This window comes from Filicampus tigris, chromosome 4, assembly GCF_054856515.1.
Source record: "Filicampus tigris isolate MCC_2025a chromosome 4, RoL_Ftig_1.0, whole genome shotgun sequence".
NCBI lineage: Eukaryota > Metazoa > Chordata > Actinopteri > Syngnathiformes > Syngnathidae > Filicampus > Filicampus tigris.
The window spans coordinates 20651039-20670055 of NC_141220.1; the positions used below are offsets into that span (position 1 = coordinate 20651039).

Genomic DNA, 19017 nt, shown 5'->3' on the forward strand with positions numbered 1-19017 from the left:
TGCACTTAAGGTGCCATATTTGATTTTTAAAATGAACAAATATTTGATTGCATAATTAATACAAATTAATTTTACAATCAATATGTATACATTTTAACTACCCACTTTACTAAAATAAATATGCAATCATGAAATGAAATGTACATTTAAAATATTTTTTTAATATGTTTTATTCTATGTTTTTATACTAAACTTTACAATAAATCAAATCAAGTAACCAATTCATACTTTAATGCAACAAATATGGCCGGACCATCATCATATAAATGCCGGTGGGCCCATTTAAAGTATGAAGCGGGTCATATGTGGCCCGCAGCCCATACTTGGTGACTTCAATATCACCAACTATAAAACGTTAACAAATTGGGAAAACATTCTCATTATACTTTACAAATTATTAGATTTCCCTACAATTTAGCACAGTTCAGGGGTGCGGTATTTAAATATCAGCCCTGGCCTTCCTGACAGCATGGAAATCATGACATTGTGCAAGTGTACTGAATGGTGTGGCTGCTATGTGCATTTTCACTTACCGGTACCAATCAATGCTGATATTAGGCATCGATATTTCATATGTGTGTCCTTTAGATTGCGGTGGGCTGCGTGGTGCCAGATCGTTCCGTGGACAGACAGGTCCACGTTCAGTACTCTGCAGACTATGGTGTGACGTGGAAGTACCTGGTTCCTCAGTGTCTGCCTGCTGATCCCCGCTGCGGAGGACATGTCTCGCAGCCGTCGGTCTTCTTCCCCGCGGAGGGATGGAAGCGGGCTGTCTATCCCCTGCCTGACGGCCTTGCTGGCACGTAGGTCAAGACATTTCTAAACATGCAGCGCTCTTAATATTTCATACACTGTCATACAAGAGCTGCATTATTGATGGATCTATTTATTGTTGCAACATCAATGATTTAAACTTTTGTCATATAAATCTTGGAAAAGGCAGATGCATGTTGTTCGACTAAACTCTTTACACGACCCAAAGGATTCAGCCTGCTTCTCCTGTCCTTTAGTTCAGTGCGCTTCAGGTTCTACCAGCAGCACTCAGACGTTCAGTGGGGTGTGGAGAACTTTTACATCGGGCCAGCATGCGAGAGCCATTGTGGCGGGCACGGAGACTGTTTGGATCAGCGTTGCCTATGTGACCCAGGATTCACCGGACCAAACTGCTACGCCAGTGCAGCGCTGAAGGTAGTGTCTTGCTTTTAAACTGCCTTTACGTTTTTTTTCTCTTACTTTCAAACTATTGTGTCTTTTACACTCTGTTATCAAAATAAGAACATTCTGACCGTATTTCAAGTGCACGCCAACAACAGCAGCAGTATAATCCCAAACCGTGAAACCATATAAGCAATCCGATGCGTGAAAAAAATAATTTCCCTCACAATAACTCGAATAACAACACTTTTGCTTGAATATACAGGTGCATCTCAACAGAGTAAAATTTGGTGGAAGATGTAATTTATTTCGCTAGTCCATTTCAAAAAGTGAAGTTATGTAACATAGATTCACTACAGACAGCGTGAAATATTTCATGATTTATTTTGATGATGATAGCTTCAAGAAACCCCAAATTTCATCGGAATTAGAATATTACATTTATTTTTTATATTGAATTTCAACAGCAATTGCCCTTTTGAAGATTATTTTCCCATGTGTTTAAGATAATATGACTTTCATATGTATACGGTATTGAGTACTGAGTATCTGGAGTTTTGCCAAATGTATGCTTTCAGTGATCCAAAATAGTTTGTGTGTGGACAAAGCAATATTTTCCTCTGTAGGCATCTTTGAAGGAACGTTTCGACTGGGAAGGAGCGGCCGGGCCTCAGTGGCAGGTTCTAGAAGGAGGTCGACCCTGCACAGACTGCGGTGTTTTGGTAGAGGGTACAGCCCTGTATTTTGGAGGAGCTGACGCCAGACAAGCTGTTACCGCCGACCTGGACCTTCGGGGAGCTAAGTCAGTATTGAAGTCTGGGAGAGGCAACATGTTTTGCAAACTCTTTTCCTTGTCATTTTTACTGTGTCGAATGACTTGGGAGACTACAAGCGCTTGAAAAGGAAATCAACCCAAATATATTTTTTTCAAGAATATGTGCCAAGCAGGTCCACTAGGTGAAACATGGCATTCTGATTAATATTGCATTTGTGGAATATGAGTTAAGCAGCAAAATCCACCTGTTTTTGGCCCATCTCAGGGAGCGGCCATTTTGTCACTTCTGTCGACTGAATATGATATTAGATTGCTCAGGGCTCAGGTTAAGAAAACAGGTCACCCGTGATTGGTCATTACCTGAGCCCTGAGTAGTTGTGATGTCATTTTCAGTCGACAGAAGTGACAAAATGGCCGACCCCGAGATGGCTAAAAACAAGTGGATTAACTCTTATTCCACAAACGCAATATTTATCAGAATGCCTTGTTTCAACTAGTGGGCTTGCATAGAACATATTCTTGAAAAAAATGTTTGGGTTGACTTTAACACAATCAGTTGCTACTTTATTTGTTTCTGACAACTGCACAAACTTCAGAACATCTCCTGATTAGCTATTGTTCCGTTTCATGTCACAATCACACGCCACACGCATAATGATTTGATTGTCAGCCTGTGTGTATCCTGCTTAAATTATTATGATCCGTTCTCTGGCATTAGGTTTGTGGAGTACTGGGCCAGGATTGGAAGTGAAAGTAACATGTCCATGTGCCACCGTCCAACATGTCGAAAAGAAGGAGTCCTGCTAGACTACTCTACTGATGGAGGTGCACTTCAAAACATGTTATATCGCTGTCAACGTTTCGTCCCTCACTCTGCAAATGTGTCCGTATGCTCCGCAGGTGTGTCTTGGATCCTCCTGCACGAGATGGACTATCTAAAATACGTGTCTGTGAGGAGGGATTACATCGTCCTGCCAGAGGGAGCGCTGACCAACGCCACTCGCCTACGTTGGTGGCAGCCTTTTACTATTTCCTCTGGCTTGGCCTCTCCCAGTATGGAAAGAGCCCAGTGGGCCATAGATAACATCTTGGTTGGAGGGTCAGATATCAACCCATCAACCTTGCTTGACACTTTTGATGACGGTAAGTCTATGAGAAAAAAAAAAAAATCTATTGTTCAAGAGGTAAGCAGCTCCCTTTATGTTTTGTCTGTTTATCAGAGGGTGCATCTCATGAGGAAAGCTGGAGCTTCTACCCGAATGCTGTGCGAACTGCGGGCTTCTGTGGAAACCCCTCGTTTCACCTTTACTGGCCCAACAAGAACCAAGACGGGACACACAACATCCTTGCCACTCGAGAACTTATAGTGCAGCCTGGATATGTTTTGCAGTTCATGGTACTAAAAGAACTGTGAATTTCAATGAGCAACTCTTGTCCGTGCGTTGCATTGGTTTGATATTTTATGTTGATCTCTCACTGTTGTAGATTGTAGCTGGCTGTGAGGCAGACACGTGTCAGGACCATCATTCTGTCCTGCTGCAGTACAGGAAGGATGCAAGGTAGACATTGATACGCAACAATGGCCGTGGTTATGGAACTGAACGTTTGTCGCACTCCCATTTCAGGTCTGACTCCTGGCAGTTGGTACAGTCCGAGTGCCTCCCTTCCTCAGTCAACAACGTGGGCTGCTCTCCCTTCCAGTTCCACGAGTCCACCATCTTTAGTCCCGTCAACAGCTCAACATGGACCAGGGTCACCGTTCAACTGCCTGACCACGTCTCATCGGGGTAAAGCTGGGCAATTTAGTCCACTGAACAAAATGGCTACAAACAGATAGGATCAGTACAAAAACACAAAAATAAATCAAACTTGGTTGGAATAACGTCATAGTCATTTGTTTTTTCTGTAGGATTTCTGTAAATGATATTAGAAAGTACATTTTTGAGAAACTAAAGCCATGTCGTGGAGTAGCAATTTTTTTTGTGGTGTGTTTTCTATCGTCCAGGGCGACTCAGTTCCGCTGGATTCAAAAAGAGGGGATGGGAGAGCGTCTGAGCTGGGGAGTGGACCGCGTTTACATCGGCGAGGCCTGCCCAGGACTTTGCAATGGCCACGGCTACTGCACAAGTGGAGTGGTGTGCATCTGTGATGAGGCATATCACGGTAGGCCACAAACAGTTGAAACTACTACAAACAAATTCAGTTATTTATCATTTTTAACAGAGCTGTATGACTGGAATCAATTCTGCTAAGAATATGTATCTCTGTGCAGCGTGGCTACAAAGAGATGCACCTTTTTATTTTATTTTACAGTGTGATCACAGCAAACCAACCCATTTCCATCATTGTCCCCACATTGTCCCCTCTCTTTCCAACTGAACAGGTGATGACTGCTCACTCTCTAGCAGAGACTTGCCCAGCTCCATCAAGGACAACTTTGAGTCCGGCAGCGTGTCCCCGGAGAGCTGGCAGCTGATTCAGGGTGGAGGAGTGGGCAGCGGGTGCGGACAGCTGTCACCGCATGCCCACGGAGACTCGCTTTATTTTAATGGCTGTAAAATGAGGCAGGCTGTTACTAAACCGCTGGACCTCACTCGAGCCAGGTACAGGTACAACCAAAACACAACTCACACAATGATGTGCTCATGGTAACCTCGTGGCTAAAAAGTATTGCCCACCAGATTTCTGGTTTGTTTGTTTTTGTTTTTTTGTCTTTGCTTACGCACTTGTTGCAGATCATCACATACATTTTGAACTATTTGCCCCTGTATGAAAAAGTAACTGCTCCCTGAGCTTTGGTTGTGCCGCCCTTGGCAGCAATCACTGAAATCAATCGTTTGCTGTAACTGGTGATGAGTCTTTCTTTTGGTTTTTGAGCATAAACTATGGCGGAAGTCAACCCAAACATATTTTTTTAAAGAATATGTTCTATGCAGGCCCACTAGTTGAAACAAGGCATTCTGATTAATATTGCGTTTGTGGAATATGAGTTAAGCAACACAATCCATCCGTTTTTAGCCATCTGTGGGGGCGGCCATTTTGTAATTTCTGTCGACTGAAAATGACATCGCAACTACTGAGGGCTCAGATAATCATAGCTGAGCTTCAAAAACAGGTGAGCCATGATTGGTTATCTGAGCCCTGAGGGTATGTTTTGTTTGTTTCTAGCCATTCAGAGGTGGACTTGCTGTTATGTCGGGTTGTGAATCACGCTGCGTAACCCAAGAATACACTGTCCATTGTTCCACTGAAAGAGAAGTCAACTCAAAAAATGTGTTTACGACAATATGTTTTATGGAGCCCCATTGGTTTAAAGACGGTAATCAGATTAACATTGCGTTTGTGGAATTTGAATTAAGTAAAATCCCCCATTTTTATCAATCTCAGGGGGTGGCCATTTTGCCACTTGCTGTCAACTGAAAAGGGCATTACAGTGGCTCAGGGCTCAGGTAATGACCAATAATGTCTCATCTTCAGAAAACAGGTGAGTCATGATTGATAGTTACCTGAGCTATGAGCAACTGTGATGTCATTTTAAGTCGACAGAAGTGACAAAATGGCCTGAGCCTGAGATGGTTAAAATTGGGTGGATTTTGCTGCTTAACTCATATTCCACGCATGCAATATTAATCAGAATGCCATGTTTAGACTAGTGAAGGTGCATAGTATATATTATTGCAAACATTTTTGGAGGCTTGACTTCCACTTTAACAAATACTGTGTCATTTTTATGCCAGGCCACACCTTTGAAAATGCTCAGCTTTTGTCTTGGTCTTCAAAATATTCCCCCAAAAGTCTTGAGGATCATTAAGCTGTTTTTTTTATGCAAATATGAGACAAGGAGTTCACATTTGCCCTCTGTCCTTCTTATGGTTTAGCATGCACTTGTTATCTTTGTGAGATATTAATATTGCTATTCCAAAATGTTAAATAAAATCTAAAATCAGAAAGGGGTGCAAATACATGAAGTGTTCCTCCATCTTAGGGATTGCTAAAATCAGTCTTGCGACACCTCTGAGGTTGACGCCTTCCTCTAACCTTTGCCATCCCTTCTGTCTCCCTGCAGCAAGATCATGTTTGTGCTGCAGATTGGCAGCGTAGCACAGACAGACAGTTGTAACGTAGCTCTGGACCGGGCCGACACGGTCGATCGAGCGGTGCTGCTGCAGTACAGCGTCAACAATGGAGTCAGCTGGCACGTCATCGCCCAGCACCAACCCAAAGACTTCATAAAGGCCCAGAGGGTTTCCTACAACATTCCACTGTAAGTGACCCACACTGACTTATTAACATCTTGTCAAATGTAATATTATTTTTTTATAGCTCTTAAAATCTCAGATATAGCTCTATCTAATAATTGTCAGGTGTTTATGTATGTGTGATAACAACAATAATATAGCCACTATTCCAGCTGACCATAACAATACACACTAAATAAGTAGTACGACTCTGAATACAGTATACTCATGCTTTCTCCAGAGAGGCGAGGGTTAAAGGAGTGATGTTGCGATGGTGGCAGCCGCGCCACGACGGCGCGGGACATGACCAGTGGGCGCTGGACCATGTGGAAGTAGTTCTGTGAGTACCCAAACCCCCGGCCAGACCCTGGCCCATCCGCCCCCATCAGAGCCCAGATCTGTCCTTGTCTGATCCCGCATCACCCGTAGATGACCCCCTCCCCTTTTACTCCACACATACACAGGAAGCGTGCACACAGATCGTAAGCGCATCTCCACACACGCGTACACCGACAGCGAAGCTCATCACTGCTGCTGGTGTTCAGGCAAGCAGCAACATTACGGCACTGTGCTTTGCTTTTAAGGGTTCTGTTTGTGGATGGATTCCTGCATGTTGCTAGGGGATCTTGCTCCCTGCCAATATGGGCGCTCGTTGTTTATTCGCAACTAAACCTGACGCAGAAGAAGCTGCTCACAAACACGTACACACATTTGCCCCGTTTCCTTTGTACAGTACAGTCCAGTTGAGCGCTAAAAGTCCAATAATAGTGTTTCCTAACCTTGAGTGAGCCAAGGCGCATATTTGAGAAAAATCTCGGTGCAAACTACCAAACAAAAATGCCATTAAAAGTTTGAAGACTCTCAATTTACTCACAAATGTACGTATTGAGTGTGAAATCTGGGCCTGTGGAACTGTTTTTGAATGGATGGAGGATACAAAGGTTACTACCTTCTGCCATCTAGTGGGAGAGCATTTAATTCTTTCTCTAATTCTTTCTCTAATTCTGGGATAGATAAGATGAACAAAGATACATTGTTTATTTATTTAAATTGGACCATTTCCCATCTGTCCATATCACATTTAGGCTAGTCCATTGTTTGGTCAAGTGCCACACAAATGGATTCAAAAACATTTGCATATGCTGATTTGTGGACAGTGTTCGCATGCTCCATGTTGCATTCTTCTTCTTGCTGTGGAATTCATCGGTAGCTATGATGTCCCACTATTGACATCGCAGCTAACGCCATCGTTCCGACACAAGTCACGTCAGGGTCAAGTGTTCCGACTGAACTGTACTGTAGTGCTTGGTGTAAACCTGCTGTTTTAGTGCCTAAACCTGAGCTGCCCCCTGGTCTCTGTGGCCGTGACACCCCCCCCCCCCCACCCTCCCCTCCGCCCCCCTTTGCACGGCGTTCAACAGTGTCTGCTGACAAGTGTGACCATGATCCTCACACTCTTGTTTATTTCTCTCTGTTCACCACTTCCCCCCTCCCTCCGCGCCCGATTTCCTTTTTCTTTTGCTCCCCCCCACCTTGCCGCTTCATGCGCTGCCTCCCCTCTGCTCGTGCCACCTCGGATCCACCCTCATCTTCCACTTTCCTGTCCTCTTATTCTGCTCTACGACGGACAACTCCTCAACTTCCTGCCCCCTTCACTGCCATTTATTCTCACTCTTTCTCTTCTCCTTCTCTCGCTACTCCTGGGGGGCACCGCACCATCCCTCCCCCAGGCCAGGGCTCCCACCCCCCCTCACCTTTCTGCGAGACAGCAGTCTCCCTCACCTGCCCCTCCCCTCTCGCGCTCTAACCTCTGCTCTCTTCTGTATTCTGCTCCCTCTGGCATGGCTGTAGCGTCAGGTAAGTTCACCGCCTCTTCCCGAATGAAGCCCCGCCCCCACCACCTCATTCCTATCCCTCCCTTCCTTTTTTGCCAGCCTTCCTGGCCCTCCCACAGCACACACACACTCTCCCCCGGTTTCACCCGACACTGTTAGCCCCGCTCATCATCACCGCAGTCATCTCCACGACCTCGCTTTTTTTCTCGAGTCCCACGCAGATCGGCTGCTCACACAGTCCAGGTGGAAGCTCCGTAACATGAGTCACTGAAACAAAACGAAATGAAATGGGTTTATTGTAAGACGGAAAATGAGGGAGAACCACACGTGACGCTGCCACTTTTCCCAATATTAAGTTGACAAAAGTAACACAAATGTCAGTGTGGTGTCGTGTTGATGTGTACAGTATGTGTGATGTACGATACTACACTTTTATCTGTTTTGTTTGACCTAGCTGCTTACTTTACGAGCAGACTTTTGTGTGGCTTTAAAAGTAGGGTTTCAAGTTCAGCGTTTGTCGCTGAGTGCCTGGAACGCTCTTTTTTGTGTTGGTCCGCGCACCAAGCTCAGCTTTATTTTTACAGTATCAAACATTTGGCTGGAGAACTTCATGTGCTCAATTCTACACCCTGCATGGCTCAATGCTTTGGGTCGATCTCATTTCCTTATTTGCAAACTTCAATGTCCTCGATCCTGTTTTCGTTTTAGCTCCTCCCGCAACAGCAGGTTAGCCGCTCTGTTCTTAAAAGCCGAAGTCAACCCAAACATATTTTCTTTTCCAGAATATGTTCTATGCAGGTCCACTAGTCTAAACACGGCATTCTGATTAATACTGCGTTTGTGGTATAAGAGAAATCCACCCGCTTTTAGCCACCTCAAGGGGTGGCCATTTTGTCACTTCTGTGGACTGAAGATGACAAAATGGCCGCCCCCCTGAGATGGCGAAAAGTGGGTTCATTTTGCTGCTTAACTCATATTCCACAAACGTATTTCAACTAGTGGGCCTGCATAGAACATATTCTGGAAAATATGTTTGGGTTGACTTCTGCTTTAACCCAGCCCACAGAGCGTTTCAATGTTCAGTCTGTCCTGTAATTTTTTTTTGCATTAATTTGTCAATTTCCCCCCTAAAATTAGTTATTTTTTTGGTCCAAATTAGCCAGTTTGGTAGGGTGGCACTGTCTCATGAAGCGAAACTGCTGGGCCAATTGAGAGTATGGACTTGGTTACCATGTGGTTGAGGGTGGAGCTAGCCGTGGCTGCACTTATTTTCCCAAAAAGATGCACAGGTACGCACCTTTCTGGCTTTCTACCATCCACTTCAATCTGGATTTTACTAATCTTCATGCCAGATTGGCACACTAGGTGGAGAAAATCTAAAACGTGGTAATTCGCTGTCAAAATCTGATCAGTTGATCAGTTCCCGTCGACTTACACACGTATTTCCTCTTACGCACTTCAGAGGCAGTAGTAAGTCCAGCGCCCCCGGAAGGTGTTACATCATATTGCACTTCAAGTTTGAATTCAGTTGTAGTGTACTCTCTCCACATTTTGCAAGTGATGTCTGGAAATCTATTAATTTTATGTAGAGAGACTGAATATTTTTTTCTTTAATTGAGCTGATCAAAGAGACGCTGTGAGTCGGCTTGTAGAGTGTTTATGTCGTTATGTTTATTGGCAAAGAATTTTGGTGCCAGCTGACTTTTTTTTCCATCTACAAGTGTGATCAGCAACTCAGTTTGAAACATGCAACAATACCAGCATTAAAAGACAAACCTTTGGAGGTTTATTTTTCCATGTATTTATTTTTTTAAGTAATGGCGCAATGGTGAGTTAGATATTTCACCATTTCTTATTTCCTTCGATACAAAAATGTCTACCCATTTCTGTGGCTCAAGGAACGTTTGGCACTGCTGATAGAAAGGCAGGGTCACCCCCTTTTCCTACTGGTGGACCTCCAAACATGCATTCGGTCATAAACACAGTATTCTGATTGAAGTGTTTTTATTAAGGAATAAAAACATGCACTTCTTCAGAGTGTTCGTTAGCCAGTGTGCATTTGGCATTACTGGCTGATGAATTACGACTAACACACGAACATCCATCCGCACTGCGTCAACAACTTCACTGAGCAATCGAGTATTTGCCCTTTCTCGGACCCTGTTAGCCGTTAACTGCTAGCTAATGCTAATCTGTGCGTCCAACAAAAGTCATGCAGCTCTTCTTACCTTCTGGCTTTGATGTGGTGTTACACCACTCCGCATCCAGACTGCAAATGAATGGCGCTGGCACAAAACGGACAAAATGTAACCAAAGTCAGCTAAGTGACCAATGGCTGAACTAAATACAGTAATCCAACTGTTGTAGTTCATTTTTTCCATGTCACAGATCAGGACAGGTTTTCCGCAAAGGATACACTTGTGTAAGAATGACTACGGGTCAGTGAGGCAGCATGGAGGACCGTGGAGGGATGCAAATAAGACAAATGAGACGAACCCCTTGACTGTTGTGATGGAGGGACCTCCCTCCCCTTTTTCCGTGGCTTTTGGCTGTTTGTCCGTCCATAGACGACATGCGCTACGCCTCCATCTTCATGGCATCAAGCATACAACATCCCGCCCCTCCCCCAGCCACCCCGCTTTGCAGAAACCCTCACAGCCTGGCCTGGCTGCACAGCTGGCTCACTGGCACCGCCCTGCTGAATGGAAGAGGCAATGAACAGGCCAAGCGAGAGCGACGCGCCACCATCTCGTTTCTACCGCTTGTCTGCTCAAGACCATGCACTTGTGTCGATTTTCTTTTCTCCCACTCTTTACTCTGACATCAAACTCTCGGTGTCAGAGTGCGTGCGTGCGTGTGTATCCCATGTTTGGTCTTGTGGGTCAATGTGGAAATCTGTGTATCATTTGTTCTTTCCATTGTCAATTGGTTAGCAAAATCAAAAAAGTACTGATTATTATTACTATTATTATTTTTAATTTAACCCAAAAATCAAAAGGATTACGGATTTTTCATGATTTGTTTTAGGTTCAAATCAAAAATAGGATATTAAAAAAACAGATCACTGGACTGAGTTTGATTTAATCATTTTAATTGGTTGGGTTTATGCAACCGGTAGGTTTGACAATGGGCGCTACTAAAGCTCCATTAGCTTGTTTGCTTCCACAATCAGTGAAAAAAAGATAAACACAAAGTTCCTCACGTATTATTGCACAATAGTTGGAAGCAGACATGGGCACTTTACCCTACTTTGTCTTCTGTCCGCCACCCTTCCGTCATCGTCCCTCCGTCCTTATACATAAAAGTAATCGTACCTCCGACCCCGTCCGTCCCCATCCTTTTAAAGCGCTTCTGTTCTTACATTTTGTCAGTTCGTCCGTCCAATCATGGCTCACCTGTTTTCTGGAGCTGAGCCACAATTGGTCGTTCCCTGAGCCCTGAGCAACTCTGATGTCATTTTCAGTTGACAGCAAGTGGCATTTTACTGCTTAACTCCTATTCCACAAACACAATATCAATCAGAATGTCGCGTTTAGACTAGTGGGGCTGCATAGAACATATTATTGGAAAGAACATTTTTAGGTTGACTTCCACTTTAAAGCCATTCTTTAATTTGCTGCTCAATGCTTTGAAGCAAGACTTGGAAAGACAACGTCTGTCCGTGTTTAGGCAACTCGAGGAAACACCATGTGTAAAATGCATGTTTTCCAAACCGGTAAAGGCAGGGCTGTGTTTCTGCAACGTGGGAGATTATGTTGAAAGAACATTGAAAATGGAAAGAAGGAAAGACGCACACAGATTCACATAGTTCTAGCACCATGTCCTTTGTCATCCTGCAGAACATAAACAAATCCCCTTTTATTGAGTATCACCACTGTAGGTTTGGACCTTATACCATAGTAGAGCAGCAGCATTGGGGTGCGTGTGTGCGTGCTGGTGTGTGTGCGTGTGTGCGTGACTTTCCTCTCCCACTAATCACACATGTCCTTCCTTCTTTCTTTCAACTGTGTTTGTATCCCGACAGCACCCGTAAACAAAACTACATGATGAACTTTGCCAGACAAAGCGGCTTGCGCCACTACTACAGCCGCAAGCGGCGGGCTCTGCCGCGGCGCGCCTGAGCCTCCAGAGAGGGGATTTTGCCCCCCCCCCCCTCACACACTGACCCGTCCGCACTCATCCCTTTGTCTCCTGACAACGTCAACACCAAATCAAGGTCATGCTTTAGCCAAAATCCGCCCCATGTCGTGCCCGCAATGCTTTGGCGTGGATGAAGCTCAGAAGACAGGAGTGTCGCGGCCATTTTGTTTACGTTCGACCATGGACGGTCAGGGTTTCCAATTGTTTTCTAAGTGTTGCTGTGGTTCCTCTTCCCACCTGGCTCCATCTCCTGCCAACCTCCCAACCACCCCAACCCCCCCACACCCTCCTCCGTTCCCCCGTCCTCCTTTTCCAACCACACTGTGAAATTGAGAGATTAATATATCACTGCTGAACTGACCAGCCAATTTGGAGACTGGCCTTCCGATTCCACTGAGCTGCCTGGGTAGGATGGCTCCAAGCCGTCAGCCTGTACGCCAGGAGAAAGACCGCCACTATGATACAGACCATGAAGAGGAACAATCGGTTTTGAAAGCGTTGGGGGCGGGGGTGGGTAAAAAATATAATACTGTGTTCTTGCTGTTCTTGTGTGTCTGTGGGTTCTTTTTGTGCTGAATTGACTGTGGTGTTTGCTCATTTGTTTGTTTGTTTTCTACTAATTCAAATGCTTTTAAAAGGCGGCAGGGGGCGCTGGGTTCTGCTTCCCTTTTCCCCAATTTTCTGGATCGGGCCGGTGTGGGCAGAGTAGAAGTTCCACAGGGCAGAACGAAAGATGGGGAAAAAAAATTCTCTCTTTTTTTTTTTTTTATGACGGACTGAACATTTTTTTTGTTGTTCATTTATTTAAAAAAAAACAAAAAAAAAACATTTTATATATGTTGGCTCCCGAAAAATACAGATATTTATGGTATATGGCTCTTCATGTGACCTATTTAAGATTCACTGTGCGTAAAATGTATGTTATTTTCAAGTTGTTAAGTTATTAGGCAGTCCGGTCAAGTTGTTCTACTGCATCATCTCCCCCCTTCTCTTGTGCTGTTCCCCTTTTTGCTCCATCCCTCTCTGCTGATTCCTGGAGGTGAGGCTCTGTACGTGTTGTTTTTTGAAGTCTGTGTAATATGGACCCTCTGCCCTCAGTGTAACTCCAGTCTAGCAAACTCCTGTACATACATGTATATCCACTATGGGGAGACCCAGCAGCCTTATAAAAGGGAAATAAAGAACTGCCCAAACCTCATAGTGTCCACCTTGCCTCAACTCTTCATTGACCTGTTGCCATCTACACTGCAGGGCTGTCAAACTTGTTTTCATCAGGGGCCGCATTTTATTTGAAATAGCGAAGCCGCGAAAATGTCACAGTTGAGTAAGAATGCTAGATTGGTTGTAAGGTAATGCTTTACGTCACAGTGGCTGTGTTTGGTACCTTCCTGATAATTAAAATTTTAAATGCCTGTTTAAAGGTGACTTATTCAAATAGTTCCATTTTTTTGTGTTTTAAGACTTATACATAAAGGCAGGTTTGTTTTATTTTGAGCTTGTAGTTTTTCAATTTATATTACATTTTTATTTTCAAGACAACATATTTATTTTTATGTTTGATTTGAGTTAAGAAAATGTTTGAGAATTAAATTTAGGAGACGAAATAAAATAATTTTCATTAAATAATCGGTTGTGTTATGTTCTACTTTTAGAGAATCATCAATATGTATGAGTGAGGGGGTACGCATGGTATGATGATAGAGTTTGTGAGTCCACGAGACAACACAAGTTGGGAACTACTGGTTTATAGTCTAGGCTATTTAAAAATAATCATAATAATGCACTGTATTGGTAAGAAATTGTTTTTTTCTGACAACATTTCCGGTACAATTTCCTGTGAACATGTTTTTGCAAAGTGTAATACAATGTGAGATAACACTGATAACTCATTTGCAGTTTCTAGATTTCAAGTACCGTATTTTATTTAATGGTTCCATTTTCAAGTGCCACCTTATCTCTAATAAAATATATATGGCTAAAGTTGATTATGTAAATGTGTAGGCAGTGAGGAGTCTTATCAATGCTGCTAATTAGAAAGACCACAACACTATAAAATTGTTGGAGCAGCTTTTATTTAAGTATGACCTGTTTAATAGGTAGTCCATAATCACTGACACACATTCAAGGGAAAATAAAAATACAAAGAGTTTGAGAGTGACAAGTTAATAGAAACAAAACTCAGGTATGAAAATAAGTTTAACATCTTCTCTTGGCACTTGTTCCACAGTAGTCCTCCTTCCCTACTGTTTTTGTTTGTGAGCTTCTGTCCACTGTCACAGGACAGGTCTCGGCTGCTGGGTGAGCAGAAGTCCGAAGCGTTTCTTCAGGGTCACCCGGTGTCGAGAGAACTTGTCATCTGGGGAGAAGCGGGCTGGGTGGGCTGAGCTGGTGGGTTGCCCATTCGGTGCCACTTTCTGTCAAAAGGGAAGAAAATGGTGTTTTTACTGACGGTGTGAATTTCAGATCCACAAACTATGGAGTAACTGAATACATTGAATATGGATAGGCTCCAGCACGTCTGAGATCCTAATGAGAATAAGCGGTTCAGAAAATGAATAAATGAATGATTATGAACTTATGTAGTACCACTTGTATAGGTTGTTCGTTCATGGTGTAACTGCGCATGCGTTAAGCAAGTAGTACACGAGTTATTTGGCCAAAGATTGGCAACTATCTCAGTCAACCGCATAATTAAGAACATGTTACTTTAAAATAAGTATTTTGTAATCGTTTTATACATCGAAATTTAACTCAGAACATGAAGCTAGTATCCAGAGCGGGGAAAGAACGGGTTACCTTTAGGGTGTAAACTCGGTCTCCGTTCTCGTCCAGGTGGTATTGCAGGAACATGATGGTTTTGTTTCCGAAAAGAAGCGTAAACGCTTTAAACTACAGCTAGATAGCTGGCAGTTGCTTTTCTTCACAACAAAAAAACACTACCCAACGAGAGTCGTCTTTTCTCGAGCTCACGCGTCGTGAACGTGCTGCAACCAAACAGGATATCCGCTCTGCGCTGAGAATTCTGGGATATTGAGTTTCTGCATGGATCAGCGTAGAAACCTGGCTGTACGAGGTGGAATGATGTTCATATAAGGTTTACTGAATTTCAAGAACCAAAGACAAACGTGAAGCTAAAAGAATTCGTCCACCTCAAGGGATTAGGTCAACAAAGTCGATATAGCAAAAACAGACTCAGGAGGGCAGCATTACTGCGTTGTTTTGTCTGTCACAAAACAAGTGGGCACAATGATTCATCCATGATTCAAACCACTTATCGATTTTTCAAATGCGAGAGACAGAAATGGGGGTGGTGGGTGAAATCGGTGTACTACTCTTCAATTAGACCAACACAGAACAGCAAAGACATATGTCTACCATACCGACAATGTGTTGCAGTACGGTTAGATTAGGCCTGTTAATTCGATAGGTGATTTGAAGGCTAATCTAACAGTACTAAAACTGACCTGTAAGAGGCAGCGTGGTTCGACAAGGCATCCAGACTGCCAGTAAATACAAAGAAAAGTGTGAGGAAATACAGTATAAATAGTAGAAGCTATAGGGTGTAGGCTAACTTCTTGCTTATCTAGTGACAATCTCTGTCATTTCATTTTTGAGTATTGAGTACAGTATTGTTACGTTTGGCGTCACAAACACAGAATCCATGGCTTGGCAGAACTCTGTGTTGTAAAATTTGCCATTTCCCCACATTTTTGGCCCATTAGGACAGAATTGGTGGATGTTTTGAATGCGTGGAATTAGTGGCACAGACCATGATTTATTAAAAGCTTTAATTTTCCTGAAAAAACTAACATTATAAAATCAGATGTGTAAAAATAATTTGACAACACCTTAAAAATCTACAGCTGAAGTGTCTTCAGAAAGTCCGCAACATAAATTCATGCTAAAAATGGCACTGTTAGCCTCAACGCTTGATGTTCATCCGAATTCACCTTCCAAACATCCCCAAAACGGTCGCAAGTGTTACGGTGATGACGAAGGTGTTGGCGAAGAGGCCCACACATGCGTTACAATATGGCCGGTCACAGCAAGAGTAGCTCATTGTGTAGATGACTCCTTCGAAGGAGAGCTCGTGCTCCAGGCCACAGACCCTCTTTGGCATGCAGCCGCTGGCGGACAGGGCGCTGCAGTTGCCGTAGCGACCCTCCGCTTTGTAGCACACCTCCTCCGGTGGGCACTCGGTCACAATGGGCTCAAATTTGTACTCCTTTTCTAGGATGGGCCTGTAGAGGCAGCGCAGGTTGCCACATAACGCAGAGGGCATGAGGGAGAAGAAGAATGCAGCAACATGCAGGAGCTGCCGCATGCTCGCCCTGCGGCAAGAACAGAGAGGTTTTCGATAAAGCAGCGTCATTTTTGCATCGTTATAGCATGTAATTTTAGACTCCTTTACTGTAATCCAACTTTAAGAATGCATTGTTTGTTTATCTATCTCATACATCTTCAAGTGTGAATGTTATAATGTGAATTATATGCCACCTGCGATTGGCTGGCCCCAGAGTCAGTGTGGGTGGGCTCCTGCTCACCCGCAACCCTAGTGAGGACATGCGCTATAGAAAATGAATGGATGGACTTCAACATTGCAGTCTACAAGTCTTCAAGGCCCGCAGCCGAAGATGACTGAACTGCGTGAGGGCTTCTTAAAATTTAAATCACAAGTAAGCGGCGTCGCAGCATCACAGATGTAAGGGCCAATAAAAAATTGCAAGTCGCGTTAAGAGCTGTTGGTAAAAAGTGACGTGTGGAGAGTCTCTGCCACCGAAACGTACGAGTGCAGTCATTGAATGGGGCAATTATTGACCACAGCCCCACGCTCTTGTCTTATTCCTCACCCAATTCTTCTCTCTGGTCTACAACGACCAATTTACTTTTTCCACTTACAGTCATATTGTGTTACTTTTAGTTAAAAAAAAAACAGTACAGTGTATGTGGAGTCTCAAAATATTGTTTCACAATAACACCGCAAGGGGTTGCAGTTTTTCCATTGCGGTGTGTTCTAATTTTTTCATTATTCTCAGGTTTAAGACCAAAACTAAACTGGCATTCCATAGAGTCATGCACAAATTTAAGGAAATCTTTACTTCCCGGCCGAAGACGTACAACTTCACGCTGTTTTTCATGTACTGTATTTTAATGAATTACTCAAAGGTGACCAAGGGACAACTTCTCCAGCTAGATTAAGGGTGGTGCATTATGGGATTTGTAGTATCAGTAATGTGTCCAATAACCCCCCGGGCACAAACGCCACACAGGAACACCAAAACCAAGGTTTTGAACACCAAAGCTCAAAATTGTTCGATTTGAATCCCGTGACAATTTAAGATCACCACTCCAAGTATTCAATTTGAGCATTCACGAGAAGCAGCGGTTCAGTCCGTTCATCGTGTCATCGAAGCAGGTGTTAGTGCTTCGCAATTAGTGTTGCTTTAAGCCTGTTAATGTGCACAGTGACATCATCTTTACATAAATCCATACATATAAGATCAAAACTTACATGGTGGATGTTTTCAATGTGGAACTTTAGTTGGGAAAGCGAAGCCTCGCAGAGCTCATCTTTGTCAGGCCTGACTGCACTGCAAGTCTTTGTGAGGAGGCCACACCTTCACTTTCACACACACCTGCTTTAATTGAAGTCTCTTTAGAATAAAAATGTCATTGAAAAATAATCAATGAGACGTGTCGATTAGAGTTGTTGCTTGTATGTACTCAAAGTTTTTCATGATTAGAGCACAAGTGTCAAACTCAAGGCCAAATGAGATGGTTTTGATTTTGGCAGAAAATCTTTTTCAAAATGGCAGTGTTCTCCACTTTTAACAGATATTCCAAGTCACCAAATCCCTTAATGTAAATTGAGCCACTGAGAACGAGGGTGGGCTAGCCGCATTTTGACATCTTCAAAGAGAGTTAAGTTGAGAAATGAACAGACAAAACTGGTCTAAATCAAGATTTAATTCTAATTTTGACATATTACACTCATCGCCTTTTTTTTTCTCGCTTGGCTGCGTCTGCATGTTACTCTAGGGGTGAATATTATCTTTCAATAAATATTGGTACGTTTGACAAATGTTTGGACTTTGTCCACTATGTCGCTAAACTTTAAGTGGCATTTAAATGTAAAATCACGCTCCTGCAAAATGAAGTTAGCCCACTAGTTCTCTGGTTCAAAAGAATAAGACAGTTATTTGCATACCACATTTTTTGACTCCAAAATTAATTTAACACTCAATTGCTGGGTCAGCTGTGTATGTGTAGTATGATTGACAGTCACATCACATGGCCCTCTGAGGGAAACTATGTGGCTCATGATGAAAATAACTGCACTACATTAGAGTATATCAGGTAAACAGTTGATGAAACAGGTTAAATACGCCCCTAAAAAAAAGTTTCACTAAAACAAAATCAAATATGCAGACTCAGCAAAACTACAGGATTGATAAAGACAATTTGTGCATGGCCCAAGAAATTTATGTACAGTATGTTAAAGCGAGGAGTGGACAACCAATTTTTAAGACAACTCAAATCCATTCATTTGATCAATGTCATTATCCTCATAGCACAAGTTGCCCAACTCATATTTGAATGTTTTCCAGAAAAAAAAAAAAAAAAAAAAAAAAAAAAAAAAAATTCTAATTGCATCGATTCAACCTTTTCCAATTACGATGACAGAATCCACAAAACATTTTGCAAAACATTCATTTTTAATTCATATAGTGACATCTAAAAATGACTTGGGCAATTCTATTAGTTTAAAGCACGGGTGTCAAATCCAATGTCCGGGGGCCAGATCCGGCCCACATTTATTTGGGCCTATAAAAGCAAATCAAGGGTGTCAACTTTAATGATTCATGCCAAAACG

At 43.1% G+C, this 19017-nt stretch overlaps 3 protein-coding genes across 5 annotated transcripts in view; 1 reads left to right on the forward strand and 2 right to left on the reverse strand.

The window, feature by feature from the left end:
* reln (reelin) overlaps positions 1-13341 on the forward strand; it is a 94154-nt gene extending 80813 nt beyond the window's left edge. Inside the window, exons 52-65 of one of the 3 annotated variants that reach the window (XM_086027857.1) lie at positions 589-803; positions 1011-1188; positions 1782-1957; positions 2649-2755; positions 2831-3073; positions 3151-3326; positions 3416-3489; positions 3556-3717; positions 3936-4093; positions 4314-4539; positions 5997-6194; positions 6410-6508; positions 7899-8025; positions 12028-13341. In XM_086027857.1, coding sequence (XP_085883983.1) covers positions 589-803; positions 1011-1188; positions 1782-1957; positions 2649-2755; positions 2831-3073; positions 3151-3326; positions 3416-3489; positions 3556-3717; positions 3936-4093; positions 4314-4539; positions 5997-6194; positions 6410-6508; positions 7899-8019 — 2133 coding nt within the window. In that variant the 3' untranslated portion in view covers positions 8020-8025; positions 12028-13341. The remainder of the gene's footprint in view (positions 1-588; positions 804-1010; positions 1189-1781; positions 1958-2648; positions 2756-2830; positions 3074-3150; positions 3327-3415; positions 3490-3555; positions 3718-3935; positions 4094-4313; positions 4540-5996; positions 6195-6409; positions 6509-7898; positions 8026-12027) is intronic. The other 2 variants (XM_086027858.1, XM_086027859.1) reach the window with 2 other exon arrangements.
* An 857-nt stretch (positions 13342-14198) lies between these two features.
* Positions 14199-15208, reverse strand: LOC147148893 (H/ACA ribonucleoprotein complex subunit 3). Its single transcript, XM_086028759.1, has 2 exons — positions 14940-15208; positions 14199-14557 (listed from the first exon to the last, which is right to left on the reverse strand). Exons 1-2 carry the CDS (start codon positions 14991-14993, stop codon positions 14417-14419), a joined length of 195 nt encoding a protein of 64 aa, XP_085884885.1. The 5' UTR covers positions 14994-15208; the 3' UTR covers positions 14199-14416.
* A 704-nt stretch (positions 15209-15912) lies between these two features.
* LOC147148894 (protein Bouncer-like) lies at positions 15913-17771 on the reverse strand. Its single transcript, XM_086028879.1, has 2 exons — positions 17656-17771; positions 15913-16474 (listed from the first exon to the last, which is right to left on the reverse strand). Coding segments are annotated over exons 1-2 (387 nt in total). The 5' UTR covers positions 17658-17771; the 3' UTR covers positions 15913-16089.
* Positions 17772-19017: the final 1246 nt, after the last annotated feature.

What these genes read in the sequence shown, in the direction of transcription:
- LOC147148893 (XM_086028759.1), bottom strand. Translation starts at nt 14,993, where the DNA reads ATGTTCCTGCAATACCACCTGGACGAGAACGGAGACCGAGTTTACACC. An exon ending in ACCGAGTTTACACCCTAAAG is followed by an intron (nt 14,558 to 14,939) that starts GTAACCCGTTCT and finishes CCCTTTTGACAG; the next exon opens with AAAGTGGCACCGAATGGGCA.